The sequence below is a fragment of the Corythoichthys intestinalis genome, chromosome 20 (assembly GCF_030265065.1).
Source record: "Corythoichthys intestinalis isolate RoL2023-P3 chromosome 20, ASM3026506v1, whole genome shotgun sequence".
In the NCBI taxonomy this organism is placed as follows: Eukaryota; Metazoa; Chordata; class Actinopteri; order Syngnathiformes; family Syngnathidae; genus Corythoichthys; species Corythoichthys intestinalis.
Window position 1 is genome coordinate 19,969,368 of NC_080414.1, and position 21,306 is coordinate 19,990,673.

General features: G+C 39.7%; 1 protein-coding gene across 14 annotated transcripts in view; it reads right to left on the reverse strand.

Moving 5' to 3' along the window:
- The window catches only part of si:ch211-285f17.1 (sickle tail protein), a 171,316-nt gene that overhangs the window by 58,640 nt on the left and 91,370 nt on the right, over positions 1-21,306 (reverse strand). The window contains exon 1 of one of the 14 annotated variants that reach the window (XM_057824070.1): positions 15,137-15,462. The exons of 12 other annotated variants lie outside the window; for them this stretch is intronic. In XM_057824070.1, coding sequence (XP_057680053.1) covers positions 15,137-15,139 — 3 coding nt within the window. In that variant the 5' untranslated portion in view covers positions 15,140-15,462. Of the gene's footprint in view, positions 1-13,058; positions 13,625-15,136; positions 15,463-21,306 lie in introns of those variants that run through there. One more of the 14 variants, XM_057824069.1, reaches the window with a different exon arrangement.

Genomic DNA, 21,306 nt, shown 5'->3' on the forward strand with positions numbered 1-21,306 from the left:
GCAGGCTCCCGATGGCAGCCGCCATTACTCTCGGCAATTTTCTTTAATTGCACCATCTTGGCCCACCACGCCGGCCCGTCTGTCCGCCTGACAGCTGACAGGTCGTTGACTTGAAAGCTTTTTTGCGTCGCTATTTATGATCGAATCGAGCCGCTGCGCTGACCTGCGAAATTTGAATTGCATACAAATAAGGAGGCGCGGAAATGTTTCCAGGATGTCCTGGGCCGGGGTCAAATTTTGGGGAACAATGGGTCTTACTCTCTCTTTGTGACCCTCGCTGCAAAACACACACGGGGCGCATCGCAAAACACACATTAAGGTCTCTGTTTTTTCCTAGTTTCTCTGCAGGCATGCATTCTTTTTTCCTTCCTACTTACAGTACGAGGCACTCAACGTCAATATTATTTATGCATGTTATCTCAAAGCAACATAAAATCTCTTACTTGACTTGGTAACTTAACAAAACAGCCTTTTCGTGACTTCATATCATAGACTCCATGTGTCAGACCCACATTCCCCATGACACATGTGAACTACATTACATATGGTTTGGACCAGAGCTGTAGAAAACACCCCTGTGGAATTCCACTGCAGGTGCGAGCGGGTCGCAGCAGGTTTTGTGGTTTCCACATCTGCAGCCCGAAGCGGTTAGCTGAGAAGGCAAATGGCAATTCTGAATAATCTTGTGCATGATGAACGAGTTGGTCTGAGGTAAACTGTTGTTCTTTAGTGGGAAGACATTTATCAGAGAGTGTGGCGTTTTTGAACCAAATTACCCTTTGAATTTCCAAGAGGCACACATTGAAGGTTTCATTTCACAGGTAAAAAGATAGCCATCTACAGGGTTGGTATGAGTTCTTATGAAAGAAGATGGTTGGGTAGAAGGTAGGTTAAACAAACAGGTACTGTATTTTTCGGACTATACGAGTATACAGTTGTGGTCAAAAGTTTACATACACTTGTGAAGAACATAATGTCGTGGCTCTCTTGAGTTTCCAGTTATTTCTACAACTCAGATTTTTCTCCGATAGAGTGATTGGAACAGATACTTCTTTGTCACAAAAACATTCATGAAGTTTGGTTCTTTTATGACCTTATTATGGGTTAACAGAAAAAGTGATAAAATCTGCTGGGTCAAAAATATACATACATGGATCTGAAAAAGCGAATCATTGCAGTGTTTCCCACAGGATTTTAGGAGACTGTGGTGGGAGGGTCTCTGACCAAAGGATTTTTTGAAACTGTGGTGGTGGGCTGCATCGGAATCGGATAGCCACACCATGTCGTGCCACGGCGAATTTTTTTTTTTTTTTTCTCCATTATTTTTTTCCCCCAAGAAGAACCATAACAAAGATATATTTGAAATATTTCATTAGCTAGGCTAATGTTATAGCTCTCAGCTACGGTACATGTATGTAAAATGCGTTACAGCTACGTTACCCTATGTAATAATGCGACTTTTTTTCTCGTAGCAATAGTACGACTTACATCTCGTAGTGACTCAGGGTTGGCAACCCAAACTGTTGAAAGAGCCATATTTGACCCCCCCCCCTCCAAAAAAAACTGATACAGTATGTCTGGAGCAGCAAAAAATTAAAAGCCTTGTACAAGCCTTATAATTATCAATACTAGCTATATTAGCCTACTATAAAAATGAATAAGTTGGCTAGAAATACATAATTAGCCTTCATGATTAAATGTTTATTTTCCCTGCAGTGGATCCTATAGCGCACCACGTGACTACTCTGTTGTACGATGACACCACAAGTTTAACTTCATTACAATATTAATGAATTGAAAGAATGTTTGTATCATGTTTGTCCTCCTAGAAATCCTATTAAAACAAAAAATATATTTCCCTCCCCCATCTTTTTCCATTAAAAAAAAAAAAAAAAAAAAGCTCCGAAGCAGCACTAAAGAGCCGCATGCGGCCCAAGAGCCGCGGGTTTCAGACCGCCGTCGTAGCCCTCCTTTTTCCTTTTTATTTGACCCTCATAAGTACTACATTACCACAACAATAACAGTCCTTCTGTCAACTGACCCATTTACAGGACTGGGGGAATTCTAATGGCCGTGTAAAGTTTTTCTTGATTCGGTGAGAAGGTGAATAGTTTTTTCCCCGGTGTTCGTCAACTAAATTTCCACACAAACGCACATCGAGGTACCATTAACTTAGCAAGAAGAGGTATGAGAGTCATTTTTCGAGTGTCCCAGAGCTCGCGAAATTGGGGGGGCGGGGGGGGGGCGCATTTATCCAACTTTCGTCTGAAGTTGGCGCGTCGGTGTTGTGCTGAAAAATAGCCACTCCACGCGAAATGTCCCCCCGACGGGAGCGCCCACACGTCACTCGTACAAACAGCCTTTTCTTACCAATCGATGGACACGGAAACGACGTTCTTGTACCGTGAATATGTATCATTTTACTCTGCTTGAACTAATAAATACTTTACTGTGACCAACGCTCTGAAAATAGAGCAAGGCTTTATTTTGGGCCCCGCCTCTCTGCGCAAGTTCAATCAAAGTTTGCTTTCTGTCCAAGACGGCCGTCCACCGCTCACTTTCGCCGAAAAGTCCGATCCAAACTATTGTAATGCCCCGGATATGGGGAAGAAGGAGAGAAGTCTGTATTTGCTTACCCACTTGATTGTGGTAACAATAATAAAGAAAAACAATAACAAAATAACAGCGGGCTGCTACGACATGCGACCGCTATCTCTCGCTATCTCGCTCGTTCTCCCATTCTTCCTACTCGTTCCTCTTGCGTCTCTTAAATGAATAAATAAATAAATAAAATACTACTCTAAAATGCTGCTCTCACTCGCGCGGGTAGTAGAGTGGAGTGGGCTACAGCTGTGTAATCGGCTGACTGACGCATCTGATTAGTATCTTTTTTTTTTTTTCGGCAGGGGGGGGCGCAAACGAGACTGTGGCGGGCCCAAACGAGACTGTGGCGGGCCGCCACAGTCTCTTTCATTGGTGGGAAACACTGCATTGACTTGAACAAGTCAGGAAAGTCACTTGGAGCCATTTCAAAGCAGCTGCAGGTCCCAAGAGCAACAGTGCAAATAATTGTTTGTAAGTATAAAGTGCATGGCACTGTTTTGTCACTGCCACGATCAGGAAGAAAACGCAAGCTATCACCTGCTGCTGAGAGAAAATTGGTCAGGAGGGTGAAGATTCAACCGAGAATCACCAAAAAGCAGATCTGCCAAGAATTAGAAGCTGCTGGGACACAGGTGTCAGTGTCCACAGTCAAGCGTGTTTTGCATCTCCATGGACTGAGAGGCTGCCGTGCAAGAAGGAACCCCTTGCTCCAAAAGCGGCACCTTAAGGCTCGACTGAAGTTTGCTGCTGATCACATGGACAAAGATAAGACCTTCTGGAGCAAAGTTCTGTGGTCAGACGAAACAAAAATCTATCTGTTTAGCCACAATGCCCAGCAATATGTTTGGAGGAGAAAAGTTGAGGCCTTTAACCCCAAGTACACCATGCCTACCGTCAAGCACGGTGGTGATAGTATTATGCTGTGGGGCTGTTTTGCTGCCAATGGAACTGGTGCTTTACAGAGAGTAAATGGGATAAGGAAGAAGGAGGATTACCTTCAAATTCTTCAAGATAACCTAACGTCATCAGCCCGAAGATTGGGTTTTGGGCGCAGTTGGGTGTTCCAACAGGACAATGACCCCCAACACACATCAAAAGTGGTAATGGAATGGCTAAATCAGGCTAGAATTAAGGTTTTCGAATGGCCTTCCCAAAGTCCTGACTTAAACCCCATTGGGAACTTGTGGACAATGCTGAAGAAACAAGTCCATGTCAGAAAGCCATCAAATTTAACTGAACTGCACTAATTCTGTCAAGAGGAGTGGTCAAAAATTCAACCAGAAGCTTGAGAATGGCTACCAAAAGCGCCTAATTGAAGTGAAAATGGCCAAGGGACATGTTACCAAATATTAGCGCTGCTGTATGTATATTTTTGACCCAGCAGATTTGATCACTTTTTTTCTGTTCACCTATAATAAAGTCATAAAAGAACCAAACTTCATGAATGTTTTTTGTGACAAAGAAGTATCTGTTCCAATCACTCTACCAGAGAAAAATCAGAGTTGTAGAAATAACTGGAAACTCAAGAGAGCCATGACATTATGTTCTTCACAAGTGTATGTAAACTTTTGACCACAACTGTAAGTTGCACCAGCCATAAAATGCCCAACGGAGAGAAAAAAAAACATATAAGTCGCACCGGAGTATATGTCGTATATTTTGGGGAAATTTACTTGATAAAATCCAACACATAGAACAGATGTGTTATCTTGAAAGGCAATTTAATATAAGAATACAGTAGAGAACAACATGCTGAACAAGTGTACAGTGCATGAACAACAAAATGCGAATATACTGTCCTCACCAGGACGCTACGGCTCGGTCCTGGCTATACCGTGAGCTAAACTCCCAAATGACGATGCTGGATGTCCGTATAATTTGTTGAATCAATTTCGTCCTCGATACTAAACTAAATGATAATCAGGTGCTATTACAGCAATGACACAAACGGTTAGCATGCGTTCGCTACCATTAGCACATCGTTCAAACAACCTTACAACTAAGCCTGTCGCAATATGCAATAATTCCATTTATCGCACGATAAATAAAAATGAAGACGGTAATTTTTCCACTGCGATTTATCGCCTCGCGTGCACGTTCCCATTATATCCTATTGTTCAACGTATACGGGCCGCGTCAGTGCTCCGGATTGACTGCGGACCATCCCCGGCGTGCCGGTGTTGTTGACGTGTGGGCGCCCCAGTAAGGGGTGACATTTCACGCAGGGCGGCTATTTTTCGGCACAACACCGGATATTTACAACGAAGTCCGCCAAAACATTGTTACCGACTTGGCAGCTACGAACAACCTCGCTTTGACAACAGACAGCTGAATGGATATGATGAACATTAAGTGGCAAATTATGAGCGCTGTGCTTCAAACTCGTCCTGTTTAAGAAAGTCGATCGTCATACGGTGGTGTTGTGCAGTAATGAGCAGACGTGACTGTGGCATTTGCTTAAAAAAAAGAAACAAAAAATATATAATTTTTTTTTCAGAGCATTAAATGTATTGAATCGATTATAGTATCATCAGATCCTCGTTATCGTGAGCTTTGTATCGCAAATCATATCGTATCGTGAGGTACCAAGAGGTTCCCACTCGTGACGTGGGGATCCTGACGTGAAGAACAGCAACGAGAACTAAGTACTGTTTACGCGACTGATAAAAAACAAACTTAAAAAAAAAACGACTCAAGACAAAATACCGGACTCTCAGATGTTGTAAAGTCAAAATGAAGTAAGTTGGGTACGTCGCAACACAGGGACTACCTGTAACTTGGTTAGTAAGAAAGTAGTAAAAAGTCAAAGTAGATTGATAGTCATGAATTCAGGTAAGAAGGTATACTACAGCTTGGTAAGAGGATCGGTCTGTTGGTAGGTAAGGAAGTAGAGGTAGAGAAGCTTTTAGGTCAGTAAGAAGATAGTGAGATAAGGTAGGTAAAACAATTAATAGTACAACAGATAAGGAGATAGGTAAATAGATAAAGGAATAGGTAGGTATACAAGAAGGAAGGAAGGAATATATAGGCCTGTGGCGATAACAAATTATAATGTTCGATATTAATTTATCTCATAAATTATTGCGATATGCGATATTATTGCGCGCCCCCCATTTTTTTAAAAACCAATTTACAATGACACAGTGATAATGCAGTATGTATTAATAAATCAAGTACACCCATTTTTTTTAAAACCAATTTACAATGACACAGTGATAATGCAGTATGTATTAATAAATCAAGTACACCCATTTAACGTGATGCATGTTTACTCTTAAATTCAAAAATACTTTTTAAGAAATTACAACTAAAAACAAGACCATGCCTCTTTTAAGTAAAAGACAACACTATTAATACCGAACAGAAACACAGAATACATAAAATGTGTTTTTCAAGACAAAAAATAAAAATTGCACCTAATAACAAGCATTTAGACAAATGAAAACTTTTCCCCTTCACAGCTTCTGCTATGGCGTTCCATGTGTAATATTCTGATTGGATGTTTTCCGGGGCACCCTGAAGCGCATGCCACGGTGATCTTGTTTTGTTCATGTGACGCGGCAGTGAGAGAGACACAGGGCCCATATACATCGGGCACATCTTCGTTCCGGGTCTGGCATGGCTCTGTGTTGACTGCGTGCCCCAAAGTACGTCGAAAACAGGCAAAACATACCGGCTGCGCACGGCTGCGTTCTGCCAAATCCGTCCCGTCATAATGTGGCATTCAAAATGACGACAAACACACGGAGTCTGTACTCATCAGAGAAGCAGAGAGAGGTGGACTTGATTTGATTGAACATTTTTTCCCTGATGTTTTTTTTTTTTTTTTGCTTTTACCATGAGTTTGCGACACTATTTAATTACGGCTTTAAATTACATGACTTGCATAAAAAACTCTCCGTCCATCCTCATTGCTTCTGCTATGGCGTTCCATGTTTAATATTTTGCATAAAAAACTCTCCGTCCATCCTCATTGCTTCTGCTATGGCGTTCCATGTTTAATATTCTGATTTGATGTTTTCCGAGGCACCCTGAAGTGCACGCCACAGGTTGATTTGATTTGATTTGATTTATTTATTTCGAGCAATAACAACAAAAAACAAAAAACAACAAGTATGGAAAAAATAAAATACAATAAAATAAAAATTAAACAGTCATGATGAATGTAACAAAAATTATAACAATACATACACGTGTAGCTCGAAAAGGAGTGGGAAGAAGCCGAGCTTTTTTGAGTCCCACCCCCATTTCACTGCAAAAATTCCATAGGAATGCAGTCACTTCCCTACAACAGCTGTACTAATCATAATGATTACATTGATAATAATAATAATAATAATAGTTGCAGTAATCATAATAACACCAATATATACGCATAATATATATATATATATATATATACACATATATACACATACACACATATACATACACATCACTAATAATACATGAGTAACTATTACATATGTACAAAATATTATACATAAAACATGTAATATTTCTGCATACACCCAAGACTATTAAAGACCTCTTTCTGTATATCGTGACCAGACCTGATGTTTATACAGCAATTTGAATTTCTGAATACTTTGACATTGCTTATAATGTAATCCCAAACTGTTCCAGAGTTTTACCCCACATACAGACACGCAGAATCCTTTAAGAGTGGTACGAAATTTTGGTTGTGAAAAGTTGGCAAATCTTCTCAGATTATGAGATTGCTGTTGCACTGTAAAAAGACATTGTAAATTGAGGGGTAATAACTTATGAAATGCTTTAAATAAACGTATTGATGTGTTGTATTTCACAAGATCATTAAATTTCAACAGTTTTGATTGAGTAAATAAATCATGAGTGTGATCTAAAAAACCTACTTTATGTATAATCCGAATTGCTCGCTTCTGTAATGTAATTAATGGATATAATGCACTTTGGTAAGTGTTCCCCCATACTTCGACACAATATGAAAAGTATGGGAGTACCAAAGTGCAGTATAAAATCCGAAGTGCATTTACATCAAGGTATTGTTTTGCTTTATTTATGATTGACAGGCATTTGGAGATTTTGTTTTTCGTGTATCTGATATGGGGTCTCCATGACAGCTTGTTATCAATTATAACGCCGAGAAATTTAGCTTCATTTACATTTTCAATTGGTAGACCTTCAATTATTATTTTCAACTCAGAATTAGCTATTTGATTACCAAATAACATTGCCTTTGTTTTCTTAATATTTAGGGATAATTTATTTATATCCATCCACTTCTTTATGGCTTTTAGTTCCTTATTAACAGTAGTTACTAGCTCGCTGTAATTATCACTACTATAGAATATGTTGGTGTCGTCAGCAAATAAGATAAGTTTTAATGCATTGGATACGTGGAAGATATCGTTCATATACACAATGAAAAGTTTTGGTCCCAACACAGACCCTTGAGGGACACCACAGCTAATGTGAAGTGTGCCAGATATGTTCTCGTCAATCTTAACATATTGTACCCTTTCTGATAAATAGCTTTTCACCCAGTCCCCAGCCACACCTCTAATTCCATATTTTTCCAACTTATTTAGTAGAATTGAATGATTTATTGTATCAAACGCCTTTTTAAGGTCAATAAAAACACCGATGGCATGTTTTTTCTTGTCTATAGCAGTCGTGATTTCTTCAAATGCATCAATTATTGCCATTGATGTCGTTCTATTGGTTCTGAAACCATATTGTCCTTCATGTATTATCTGATGTTTGTCAAGAAACTTTTCAAGTCTGGAATTGAAGAGTTTCTCCAAAATTTTTGAAAACTGGGGCAGCAGAGAAATTGGTCTGTAATTGGAAAAACAATGCTTGTCATCATCTTTGAATAATGGGATTACTTTGGCAATTTTCATCTTTGCCGGAAAACAACCAGATTGGAATGATAAATTGAATATGTATATTAGGGGTTTTGCAATGTTTAACCCTTTAAGGTCTGGGCCTGTTTTGTCTGATTTTGCATGCCTTTGAAGTTGCCTTTATATTTCAAAGAAAGAATTGTTTACGATGGCCTGGTTTGGTCCCTTTTTTTGTGACACCTTGAACTTCATGTCCAAATTATTGTTTCCTTCACTGATCAATTATAAATCATCATTTTGGGCCCAAAAAGACCAAAAATTCCAAAATCGTTTTGTCAAAATTTTTAATATTGATGTCCAATTGACAACCAAACATGCGTAACGAACCGTTTTGAAACTTTGTAATATTTATTCAACATGTTAGGATGAACATTCAACCAAAAAAATTTAGAATAAATAGTCTTATATTTGACAATTCAACATAAACAACAGGTATAGCCATAGGCGTTTTTTGCCTTTATACATGCTCCAGTCAAAACAGGTTATATACAGCAGACCTAACAGTGAAGAACAGTGAAAAAATATATACCATCTAACACAAAAAGTGTTTAGAGGCCATCTCTTTATGAGTTTAGGTATTGCGGCCCATCGCCTGATGAAAACTATGTACACACAATCAAGCTTCTTGAACACACATTTATATACACAAATTGAGAAGATTGATGTGGGAAAAATATATATATATAACATTGGGGGGGGGGGAAGCATTTTCAAAAATATTTACAATAAACAAGTTAAATTTTTTTCAGTCATGCCACTCCGAAAAGCAGTTTCGTCCTGGAATTAGACACGGCTACATCACACAGCTCACACTTCCATAGGGTGTCGGTCCTCTTTCCACCCTTCCATTTTCATTTCACTTTACTTTCATTGTCACTATAAATGTACATGAAAATAAGTCAGTATTTATGAAAATAATAAAGTATAAAATAAAAATATATACAGCAATAAATAATAATGGAAATCTATATGTATGACAATAGAAAGAATACCATAGCTGAATATGTGCTACATCCCTAATCTTCATATAGAAAGAAGAACACCACAAATTATAAATTCCTGCCTGGGATACCCACAGTGCACGTACGACTTTGATCTGATATGCACATTTTATTATTATATACACAAACACACACTTATATTGCATCAACATTAACTTTGTCTTGCAATATCAAAAGAAACTTTCAAAAGAAACGTTTTCAGCATGAAAAAAAAGAGTGAGTTGGTTTACCTCTGCTCGTCGATGGCGTCACCCACGTGTTCAAATCCGTCACTATCTTCACTCGAGGACTCTTCCAAAGAAGACGATGATGACGAATTTGGACCATCCTCTTCCTCATGTTGATCAGAAGCACAATTGCTTGCGCTAAATTTAGTTTTCTGTTCATTGTCAAAGTCACACAAAGTCGCTGCTCGATCCAGCAGTATCCAACTGGCCGTCGCTCGGCACCTCGCTGCTTCAGAACACTCCTCCCTCCCTCTCGTTCGGTTGAACCTCGCACCGCAGTTATATTTATAAAAAAAAAAAAACGCATTTTGTGCTTCCACTGTGACTTCGAAAGGGTTCGTTTGATTTGTGTTTTTTTTCATGGAGCTTCCGTTTTGAAAAAGGACTAGAAATGATGGAAATATAGACATAAACAAATGATCCATGCAGCGTTTTAATGTTTTTTTGAGAGGACAATAAAACTATAAAACTTAAATGACAATATCTCACGTTCTAGTTGGCCGATTGACTTCAAATAATAACGAGAGTAAACCGCAACTTCCGCACTTTAAAACGAGACCAACCAACGGCATGTGGGTGACGTAATTAAAACGTGAGGGCGCTTCAAAGACGACGTGCGCTGAGGACGCGCCGGCGCGTCCTTCGACTCTCAAGGGTTAAAATAACTCTTTTAACCAAATTCATATTGATATCATGGCAGTCAGTAGAAATCTTACTTTTACATTTAAGTACAGTGTTTATGACTTCCTGTTCATTTGTTGCTGAAAGAAAAATAGAGCATGGATTATGCGTAATATTTGAGAAGTGTTTGTCAGAACCTGGGTCAGGAATATCAGCAGCCAAATTTGGGCCAACATTTACAAAAAAATTATTGAATTTAGTCACTATTTCGTTCATTTCATAATTCTCTCCACTTTCATCTAAAAAATAGTTGGGATATGTAGACTTTGGTGGTCCATGTTTAATCAAACTGTTCAGTATGTTCCAAGTTCCCTTCATGTTATTTTTATATTCGTACAATTTGTTTTTGTAATACAACTGTTTGCTCCTTCTTATAACATCAGTTAATTTGTTCTTATATTTCTTATAACATTCTTCAGCTTCTATTGTTTTGAATTTGATAAACAATTTATAGAGTTTGTTTTTCTTTTTACAAGCGCTCTTTATTCCTTTTGTAAGCCAAGGGCTTTTTATACATTTTTTCTTAATACAACATTCACTTAATGGACAATGCTTGTTTTGCAATGAAGTGAATATATCCCAAAAATTGTTGTAGGCAATGTTCACCTCTGATTTGTTATATACTGCGCCCCAGTTTTGACTTGCTAAACTAGTATTCAAGGAATTAATAGTTTCTTCCGTTACTATACGTTTAATCACAGTTTTTAAAGGATCTTTGGTTTTTTTAAAACTACAATCATACAGGGAAAAGACAGGCAGATGGTCAGTAATGTCGCAAATAAATAGGCCACTGGTAATTTGATTTTCCATAATGTTTGTAAAAATATTATCAATTATTGTGGCACTATGTGATGTTACTCTGGTAGGTTTTGTAATTGTTGGGTATAAACTCAAACTGTACATCGTATCAAGGAAGTCATCAATGCCTTTTTGTTTCATGGGATTTAACAAATCAATGTTAAAATCACCACAAGTTGAGGAAGTGTTGTTAGCGCCGTGTGTTAATAAAAACAAAGTTGTTGGCACGTCGTGTGTTGGATATCATTGCCAGAAAAACACACATAATAGGACATCTTGCAGCTTCCTTTCAATGCTGTCCTTATAGTAATGATTTGCTGCATCATAAATCCGCCCATTTCGACGGATGCGTCTCCGGCAAAAATAGAAAATAGCCAACACGGAGATGGTCCGCAGTCAATCCGGACTGACTGACGTGGGCGGTATACGTTGAACAATAGGATATAATGGGAACGAATTGGATCCGGCGCCATTTTTTGTCGGACCTGGACCGAACCCGGAACGAAGATGCATTTTGCATAGTTGGTAACAAGGAAGCCGGCCTTTTAACAGCTCGTCAGCTCGATGAATCGCAGCGGGAAAATTACCGCCTTCATTTTTATTTACCGTGCAATAAATGGAATTATTGCATATTGCGACAGGCTTATGAATATACAGTTGACAGATAAGAATACTGTATATTGGTAGATAAGACTGCTCCGTATGGAAAGACATACAAGAGATGATCGGTATTAGGTAATTAGGCAAACAAAACAGAAAGGTTAGTGAGGAGATAGAAAGAATGTAAGGTTGGTTAAGATATTGAGGAAGGGAGGCAACAAAGTACATAAAATTACAGATATTTCAGGTATAAGTAGACTGTAAAATGGGCAATTAGGTAAATAAGGAGGAAGGCTATTGCAGTAAATGGTAGAAATGGGAGCGTTGGATGGTAATTCGATGGGTGTTCACTACAGTTAACTAATACAGTTCTAAAGACGTACGTTTACATCTTTTCATTGGAAGAGTGTGGGAATGTCTAAGGCTGCTCTACTGTGAATTCCAGGCTCGTAGACAAGGTTAATAGATGGCTCTATGTAGAAACTAGACACCTACAAGCCTTTCATGCTTATCCAAGTGAGAACAGTTCAGTCTTGGCAGATGTCTGAGTGCCACTCGAGTCAGACATTTTAGGGTCGAAACACCTGCAAAGCTTCTCCCATTCAAGCTCCCGTCCATTTGCTGCCTCACGCTCAGACCTTTTTGTCTTCCTTAATGACATTACAGCCAAATCCCTCGTCATCCATTCCTATTGTGGCTTCCTCTGATGCATTCCTCTTCTAATCCCGCAGTCCAAATTCCACTGATGGACTTTCTGACTGGCGCTGACTCGTTCATTTGCCTATTAAGAAGGAATTACTCTTCAGTTTCCAGTGTCACAAATGAACGTGACTTTTGGAGGGTCTTTTATTCCGCCAGTCATTAAAGACGTGAACGGGCACAACAGAGATAATAGAGAGCCTGTCGACCTAGTTGACATTTCCGACGTCTGAGCGGACGCCGTCCAATCGATTTCACGCTCTCAAGCGTATACAAATTAGTCGCGGTTATCACGGGCAGACATCAAGCACTCCGCAGCTTGAGCGCGAAGGAGGTGGGAAGGGGGGTTCAAAAGTCAACTTTGCATAACCATCAGATATGTTTGCCGCAGGGAACAGAGAGCACTCACTGGCTGAGCTTTTACAAATTTTGAGGGATCGCTGTTCTATTCAAAGTTCATAAAGACGTAAAAATGAATGACTAACAAGTTCTAGTACCTAAAATTATATCTGAGTTCAATCTAACACTACAGACCATTTGAAAATGAAAATTACATTTACCATGCTGGAAATTTGTGGAGCTCCATCCACCAGCTACTTCAACGTGCAAATGGAAAGCCCCTGATCTAGAGGAAACCAGGTCTTCCTTTGGGTGTTGTTTTAGACCTTGTAGCACTCTCTCACAACAACTGTTCCTGTTCCTGCCCCTTTCCTTTCTGGCCTACCTCCACACCCTCCCCCTCTTGTACAATTTCAAAAAGCCTCTCACCACAAGTACCCATGTTCAGCTAGGGTTCTGATCTCCTCTGTCCGAAGATAAAGAGATACTACTCGTATCCCACGGAGATAAGACCAGAGTCTATGCAAGACACACAGCAGGTGATGGCCATAACACGCATACACAGACTTTCCCATACTCAAAAACTCGATTGTGTCTTTATCCTGGGGGAAAAAGAAAAAAAAATTTTATTTAAATGTTGCAGGTGTGAAATCACTCACAAATCCAGGTTTCACTTAGCAATAGAAAATTTAGTGTACGGCTGCAGCTGTCGATTATTTTAGTAGTCGATGAATCGATGAACTAGTTAGTTCGAAAAATAGAGTAATCGGATAACGAACTTAAAAAAATTAAATAACTGAGTTGAGCCTCAAACAGTATAAAAAAATAAATGAGGATCAAAGTACAACAAAGGAACAACTTCCTAATTTACATAGCAAAAGTCTGCTACCTTAAATGCTATAAAATGCAAACTTTTTTTTTTTACAATGCTCTTAACGAATGGTTCAAACACATATTCCTACAAAAAACGGCTATGTATGCCTATAAAAACATTAGCTCACACAAAAATTTAGCTTAAGTTGGTCTTAACAGGAAACAGCTGGATTCAGCCATGTGAAATGAGTTATATCAAAATCACTGTTGCCATTGGAGGGCAGTGTACCCACCCAAATCAATAAAACTAAATGCATACACTTTCAAAACAAACCATTACAATGCTACTTTAATGAAACGAATACACGAAGATGCAAAATTTAATTTACCGTGATTTTCGGACTATAAGCCACTACTTTTTTCCCATCATAATTATGACATGACACTGTCGTTGGCATTAATGAATGCTTATGACAGATTATGACTCATTAAGTATCATCTGGCAAATAATGTCACTAACTCCATTTATGTCCAGCTCGGATCTTTTACATCCATTCAAAAGTGAGATAATTTGCCAGATGGCACAAAATGACATGTCATAAGCATTCATGAATGCTCATGGCAGTGTCATGTCATAAGTATGATGGTCTTATGACAGTCTTATGGCACCACTGTCAAATAAAGTGTTACAAAATAACATAACTAGCAACTAATGAAACAACTGGAACAGTAACTGAAGACATAATTCGCACAGAACTTCAATTTTGATTGTTATTTATATCTGTAGCGCTCCAGCGCATGCTAGGAGGCATGTTGGAAGACAACAGTGTCGACAGCAGGTGGCAGCAGAGGTTGACCGTCTCCCACAAAGGAACAGTGGTGGCCAAATGAAGCTTTTTGAAGCATGGTTTGAAGCATGGTGGTTCATTTGGTTTTATGACAGTCTTATGATGCTGCTGTCAAAGTGTTACCGGTTAATATCTTTCGGTGTAAATATCTCTTAATGCAGTGAGGACGGCTGCGGTTTATAATCCGGTGTGGCTTTTATACGGACAAATGCCATTTTCGTGTCAAATTTGGTGGGTTGCGTCTTATAGTCAGGTGTGCCTTTCAGTCCGAAAATTACGGTTGTTTGAATCTTTTCTCTATACAAATTACTCGAGTTAATCGATTAATCATTGCAGCACTAATCATGTGTGCATGTCTTTCATCAATAGCCTGGATAAATGGTTTGAGCTGGAGACATACTACAAAGCTAAAGGAAAAAAAATGTGCCAGACATGCAAGAATGTGGCAAAGACTCTACATAACTTTCACTAACCTTGACAAAACTTAGCTCCTCCCCCATGCACTTTCAAGCAGGTCTGTTAATGTTACACAAAACATTTTATCTTTACTTAATAATAGTATTTTGCTCCCATGATCACACATCCAGACTCACACACAGGAAAGTTTGCAAGACCATCAGCTCGGTGTTAACTCTCACCATCTTCCATCAAGGAAATGCAAGAAAACTATTTGCTGAAGGTGCTCCGATCCGTCCGGACTTGCCCTTTAATATCACTTTCGTTCAAAATAACATGCACAACACTTATAGTTCAAACTGGTGGAGGAGCACACCCAATCCATTCACTCTGCGACGAAGCTCATATTTCACACGGTTTTGTCCAAAGGTCTACTCAGGTGAAACAGGTCTGTCTCCAGAGAACATCTCAGAGGATAAATAAGGGTTGATTATATTCGACGGGAGGGGCCAAAGCTATCCACAACATTAGCTTGTTAAAAACATAACATGCTTTTCTTCGGGCTATCGGTGATTAGTGTCTCCATCGTGTGAATGTGAATATTTGCTCAGGCAAAACGAAGAGATGAAATACATGTAGTCTGCCGTGACAAAATACTGAGCCAACTTACCACTCCTAAGGCCTGCAGTACAGTACACGCAATTCAGATCATATGTTTAAGCAGATTCCAGGTGCTTTATGCGAAAGAATCATATTTCAAACAATTCCAACCATATCTATGCCAACTTTTTCTCTTCAGAGGGAAATAAAGTGGGGTCTATCCAGACACCTCTGACATTACCATGTCCCTGCTCTCTAGTTTGAAGTAAGTGAATACCTTCAATCCAAGGTGGAGTCCAGATGTCAGGACAGCATGAGAAGACTTGAGAATTGAAGCTACTGAGCGACAAAAAGACTGGTGTAGGCCCAGATGCCACCGATGATATACAGATGAGGGTCATTACCAGTCGTGTTGTTAAAATTTACAAGTACAGTTTACAGTTGTTCTCATTATTAGGGGCAGTCAATGTCAAAACTCTTAAAATGAGTTCCTCCAAGTCAGTAAAGATTTTACATCTGGAGGTGGTCAGGGACAGATTATACAGACTCACGGAAGAGTGATATTGACTTCGAAAGTGGGAACAACGAACAACTTGAATTTTGAGATTTTGCAGAATGTCAGCGATGTAGTTTCTGTGAATATCTGCATAGCTTTGGGCAGCATGGTAGACTAATGATGTCGGTCTCGTAAACTGTAGAAGCATTTTCAGAAAAGGCATCTCAAAAGCTATTTACTCGGTTATGTAATTTCATAACTGAATGGTAGTCAAATACTCCAGAGACCTAATTATTTGTATAAAAGCAGTTATAAGGTCAATTTTCCAAAGTTACGCCGAAGTATATACTTCTCTTATCAAAACAGATAGTAAAGAACTCTTTGTGACCAGTCCATCCCCAAGCGTTCTTCATTGTGTGGACTCTTAAGACCCTGTTAATGCTCATCATCGTCAAGGTCAGAGAGACACTGCGGCATGCGTCCTCTCCCGGGGGGTGAGCTACAACTCCCGCAGGAAACAATCATTTATTGTCCTCCTTTACTGGCGTTATCGAAATAATTGTCAGTTCCGAGCAGCGCGTCTGTTTCCAATCATCTCAGCTGTGCCGCCAAAATCAGTAGCAGAAGTCTTTGTAATGGCTTGTAAACAAGCAGCCAAAAAGTTGACAGAGTGTGCGCCTTGACCCTTTGGGTTAACGGAGGGGGGGCTGTAGGTGTAGATCCAGGGGCGCAGCACCCCGACTGTGGAGGGCAAGTGGCGCGTGCAGTGGCGCCGATGCCCCCGTCTAATCCGGCGTGTCTCTGGGGTTAAGCCAATCCTGACAGAAGGCCCGATGATTGGCCTGTTCTGATCGCCGCTGATAACGAGTCAAGCCAGACGGCGTTTTTTCCCCTTCTATACACGACACAATGCTTGTGTCTTAATCAGAGCAGCTAATCGGGTCTGAGCTCCTTCTAGTCGGCACTTTTTTCACGGCATAGCACGGCCTTGTTAGCCCGGGTTTAGCTTCGCAACACAAACTGGGATTATCTTCTCTTGTGTCTCGCCCATTGGACAGGTTGTCAACACGTACATCTGGTGAAGTTAAAATTTTTATTTACGAAAGGCCAACCTTTTGCATTTATTCTGATCATTTGTCAGTTGTAACTGAAAGTATAACATTCAAAACAGATTTGCCTTGAGACTTGCTACAAAAATACATTTTGAAAGTCTTGCTTCGATCTTACTGGACTAGGAATTTTTCGTCAAGGCTAGCACAGGTCAGCTATTCTTCAACTTCATTAATGTGGTTATAAGGAGAAGCATTTTTGGACTATACTGCTTAACTGAGCACAGTATACATGCCACCACACCTGCACTGATGCCGACTCTGGTGCCAGGCCCGACAGGGTGGCTTAATTTGACATTGGCAGGGCTCTAAAGCTCTTCTCACCTGTAGAAAGTCTGACTGAACATGACGGCTAGTAGGGAACATATTTCAATCTGGGGTATACTGCGGGGCCAAACATACACTATGTGTCTCAAGGACTCAAGAGTAGGGTTGGGAACCTCTTGTTACCTCACAATACGATACGATTTGCGATACCTGTTGCTTTTCGGTCACTTCCTGTTGAATTTGGGGCATTTTATGGGTCACTTCCTGTTACAGAAAAAAAAATGGACAGGCAGTGACACAAACTCAACAGGAAGTCACTTGTAAGTGCCCTAAAATGAACACAAATTGACCTGTAGATGCCCTGAAAATCGGAAAGAGTGACTGTTAATTGCTCTGGTTTCGAATGAACGAATGTTCTTTCTCCCTTCCCAGCCTTAATGGATTGGGTTAGGGTTAGGGTGCCGTCAGTGGCAGCTACAAGCCACTTTCACAAACATATACCGATAAATTCCCGTGTAAGGTGATGCGGGATTTTCACGCATGTAAAGATATCCTGGGAATGACATCGGGTTGGACACGTTCACAGACTTGTCCCCAGTGTTGGGTACATTACTTTAAAAAAGTGATTAGTTATAGTTACTCAATACTTCTTCCAAAAAGTAACTGAGTTAGTAACTGAATTACTCTATAGTAAAAGTAACTAGTTACCAGGGAAAGTAACTATTTCTGTTACTTTAAAAAGAAGTTGTTGTCTGTCAAAAGAATTTGAAATTTTCTGAGCAGCATTCGAGTCAGTTGAATAGAGAAGAACAGACAGGTAGTTGTTTTATAGAACCTTGTAATATTTATTGGACCTCACCAGCAACAGATTTATCCTACACTTGAAGTGCAACAAAAATAAACTGATTTGAATTGCTGACCACAGATGTCGACCAAAGGTTTGCCCCGGGACATAAATTACACTTTACATGCATGTTATTTCCTTAAATTTCGACCAACTGGAAATAGTGTTTATATCTCCACCTCGAAAAGGACAAATTTTCCTCTGAATGCTCTGCCATCTTATCCCTCTGCATCTGTTTTGTGTGTGTGTGTTTGCCGCACGTGCTGTTCTAGTTTGTGTGTGGAAACACCGGCTCTGAAGTACGTGCGCTAGGCCTGAACGATATTGGAAAAAACTATTGCTGCGATTTTTTGGGGGTTTGCGATATATTGCGATATTATATTGCGATATTTTAAAAAATGTATATACCGTATTGGCCCGAATATAAGACGACCCTGATTATAAGACGACCCCCTCTTTTTCAAGACTCAAGTTTGAAAAAAGACTTTTTGAACACCAAATTATTTTTTATACAGAAAATAATTACAGTACATCCGAAACAAATGATTATAACAATATATTTGAGAGAAAAAGCATGTTATTTTGCCTCATTCAAATCTTTATATCTGAACATTTAAATATGTAAACTTGTGTGGAATCACATTTGTAAATGAATGACTTCTGGTTTTTGAAATGTAAATAAACAAATCTATTGTGATAAAACAACAAAATTGCAATAACTGCATTTACCATCAAAGTGAAGTCTAACTGTAATTGTAGTCTTGAAACAAATCTGAATAAGGAAAAACATTGCAATGAAGTAATGCCAACTGGTTAAACTTGAGATATTTGAGATGTCATGACAGAAAATCGCTTCAATGATATCTGGCGTCATCTAGTGTCGTGAATGGGTATAATGTCTAGACCGCTGAGATCAGGACAGAACATCGCTTTATTGATATCTGGCGCCATCTAGCGTCGTGAATGGGTATAACGTCTAGACCGCGAATAAAAGACGACAGTGCTTTTTCAATCTGATTTCAATGCAAAAAACGCCGTCTTATATTCGGGCCAATACGGTATATATTTTTCAAGAAATTTTCACAAAATGACTTAAATAGCTGTTTGGAAAGACTTTAGATGACTCACCATCACCACAGTGTACAGTCATCCCTTGTTTTTTGCGGTTAATGGGGACCAGAACCCGCCGCGATAAGTGAAAAACCGCGAAGTAGCGCACCTCCCCCATTTTTTTTTTGTGTGTGTGTTTTTTGTGCCCAATGTATTTATTCAGATTTAGCATGGAAAGAGATACATATAAGACATGTTTTTTCTCACTTTTCCCCCCAAAGTGATTTTAAAAATGTATATAAATAAATGTTTTTTAAGCACTTCAAATGTCATAATTATGATAAGTTTTAAACATAACTGTCCAACCAAATCATTTTTGTACAAGAATAAAGTACTGTAGCAGATAAATGCTTGGCTTTATTAAATGCTTCTGTTTATCTACTTTAGCTGTGATCGTTGAAGTGACATGTAGAAATTCTCCTCATGATCACTTCTGGCATTTAAATGTCTCCAACGTCCCCCACAGTACACACATTCATTCCAGCGCGGCTTCCTTGCAACTGTTTAACAAGTTAAACGATGATTGACAGATGCCCGTGTGAAGTCTGCTTCTTTGGCCAGATCAAAGCCATCGTTGTGCGCAGTATCTTGCTGGGCGCCATTCGACACCTTGTACTCTCTAATTTCGTGCATTTGCTAGCTTGTTTGTCTGCTGCGACTTGTTTTGAAATTCCCTACGTTGTGTTGGTATTTGAGTGTATTTGTTTTGTTGTCTTATTGGCTCTCTACTTAGGTTAGTATTATTGATTCCCGTCGACCTACTGTCACGGACCCATTGTGTTATTTCCCCTTTTCCGTAATCGTGTGTATTTTTGTTTGTATTTAATAAACCCTTAAACGCATCGCTCCGTTGTTTTCTGCTTTGAGGTACAACCTTGTTTCCGCAGTTGCGGACCCTAACAATGGCAACAAAATACACCACACATTTCCAAAGATGGACGATGGACTCTCTTTCTTGGCTCTACAATCCAGTAACAATTTAATTTCGTTATGTTTTCGGTTTAGTTTGGCTATTTCCAGCCTGCTATGTTGATAATTGCGATGTTTGTTTACTGACTTCTGTCTTACTGTGAAGAAAGAGGAAGTCACGATCGGCCCGCCATGATATTTACGTTATCAGCCATCATGCTGTGACCAACTAATTTAATGCTTGCTTTCGCATACGCCTCGTCCCGGGAAAGTCCCGGACAATATACCGTAATTTCCGGACTACAAGCCGCTACTTTTTTCCCTCAGTTTGGGTCCTGTGGCGTGTGCAATGATGCGGCCAATTTGTGTATTTTTCTGATGGCCGCCAGGGGCACTCGAGCATGGAATGTGGGAGTGAGACACGTGGAATATATGTGTTGAGGAAGACGCTAGTTTGCACTATTACCGGTAGTTTAACTTTGTGCGTTGTGCATGAATAGAGGTGGCGGACCCTCATCTTTGTGCATGAGTAGAATTATCAGAGATGCATCATGGAAAATGCTAGAAGAAATTAAATTGGCCATCCGAGTCGCATGGGAAGCTTTGATGACGAGTGGCGAGAGATCGTTTGCAAAGACTCGCTGCATGCGAAGAGCAGCTTTTGCACAGGTTTGCCGGGGGAGCCTGGCAGCGTGAAGCGCGAGGAGGACGGCACAGGCTGGGAGTGAATTTGCCTCATTATGGGAGACATTGAAGGCGACAGCGAAGGAGAGTAGGTGCGTGGCGAAGTGCATCTGAGCGTCTTCAAATCCGACACTGAGGGTGAAGACTTCCATGGTTTGAATGCAGAGGAGGAAGATGAACATTGCTAACAAAGACTTTTATGTTTTTATTAACCAGCACAATTAGTGCTGCACCGCCATGCTGATGCTATGTAACTTCCGTGCCGCTGCTATATAAATGCCGTGTTTGCCGGCGCTGTTTGGAACGAAAAGTTAAGGTGTGTTATTAAAATTTTGAAAACTGTGTATTTCTTTGTCAATGTCTCTTGTTACTAAGTGGGCACACGCGGCTTAT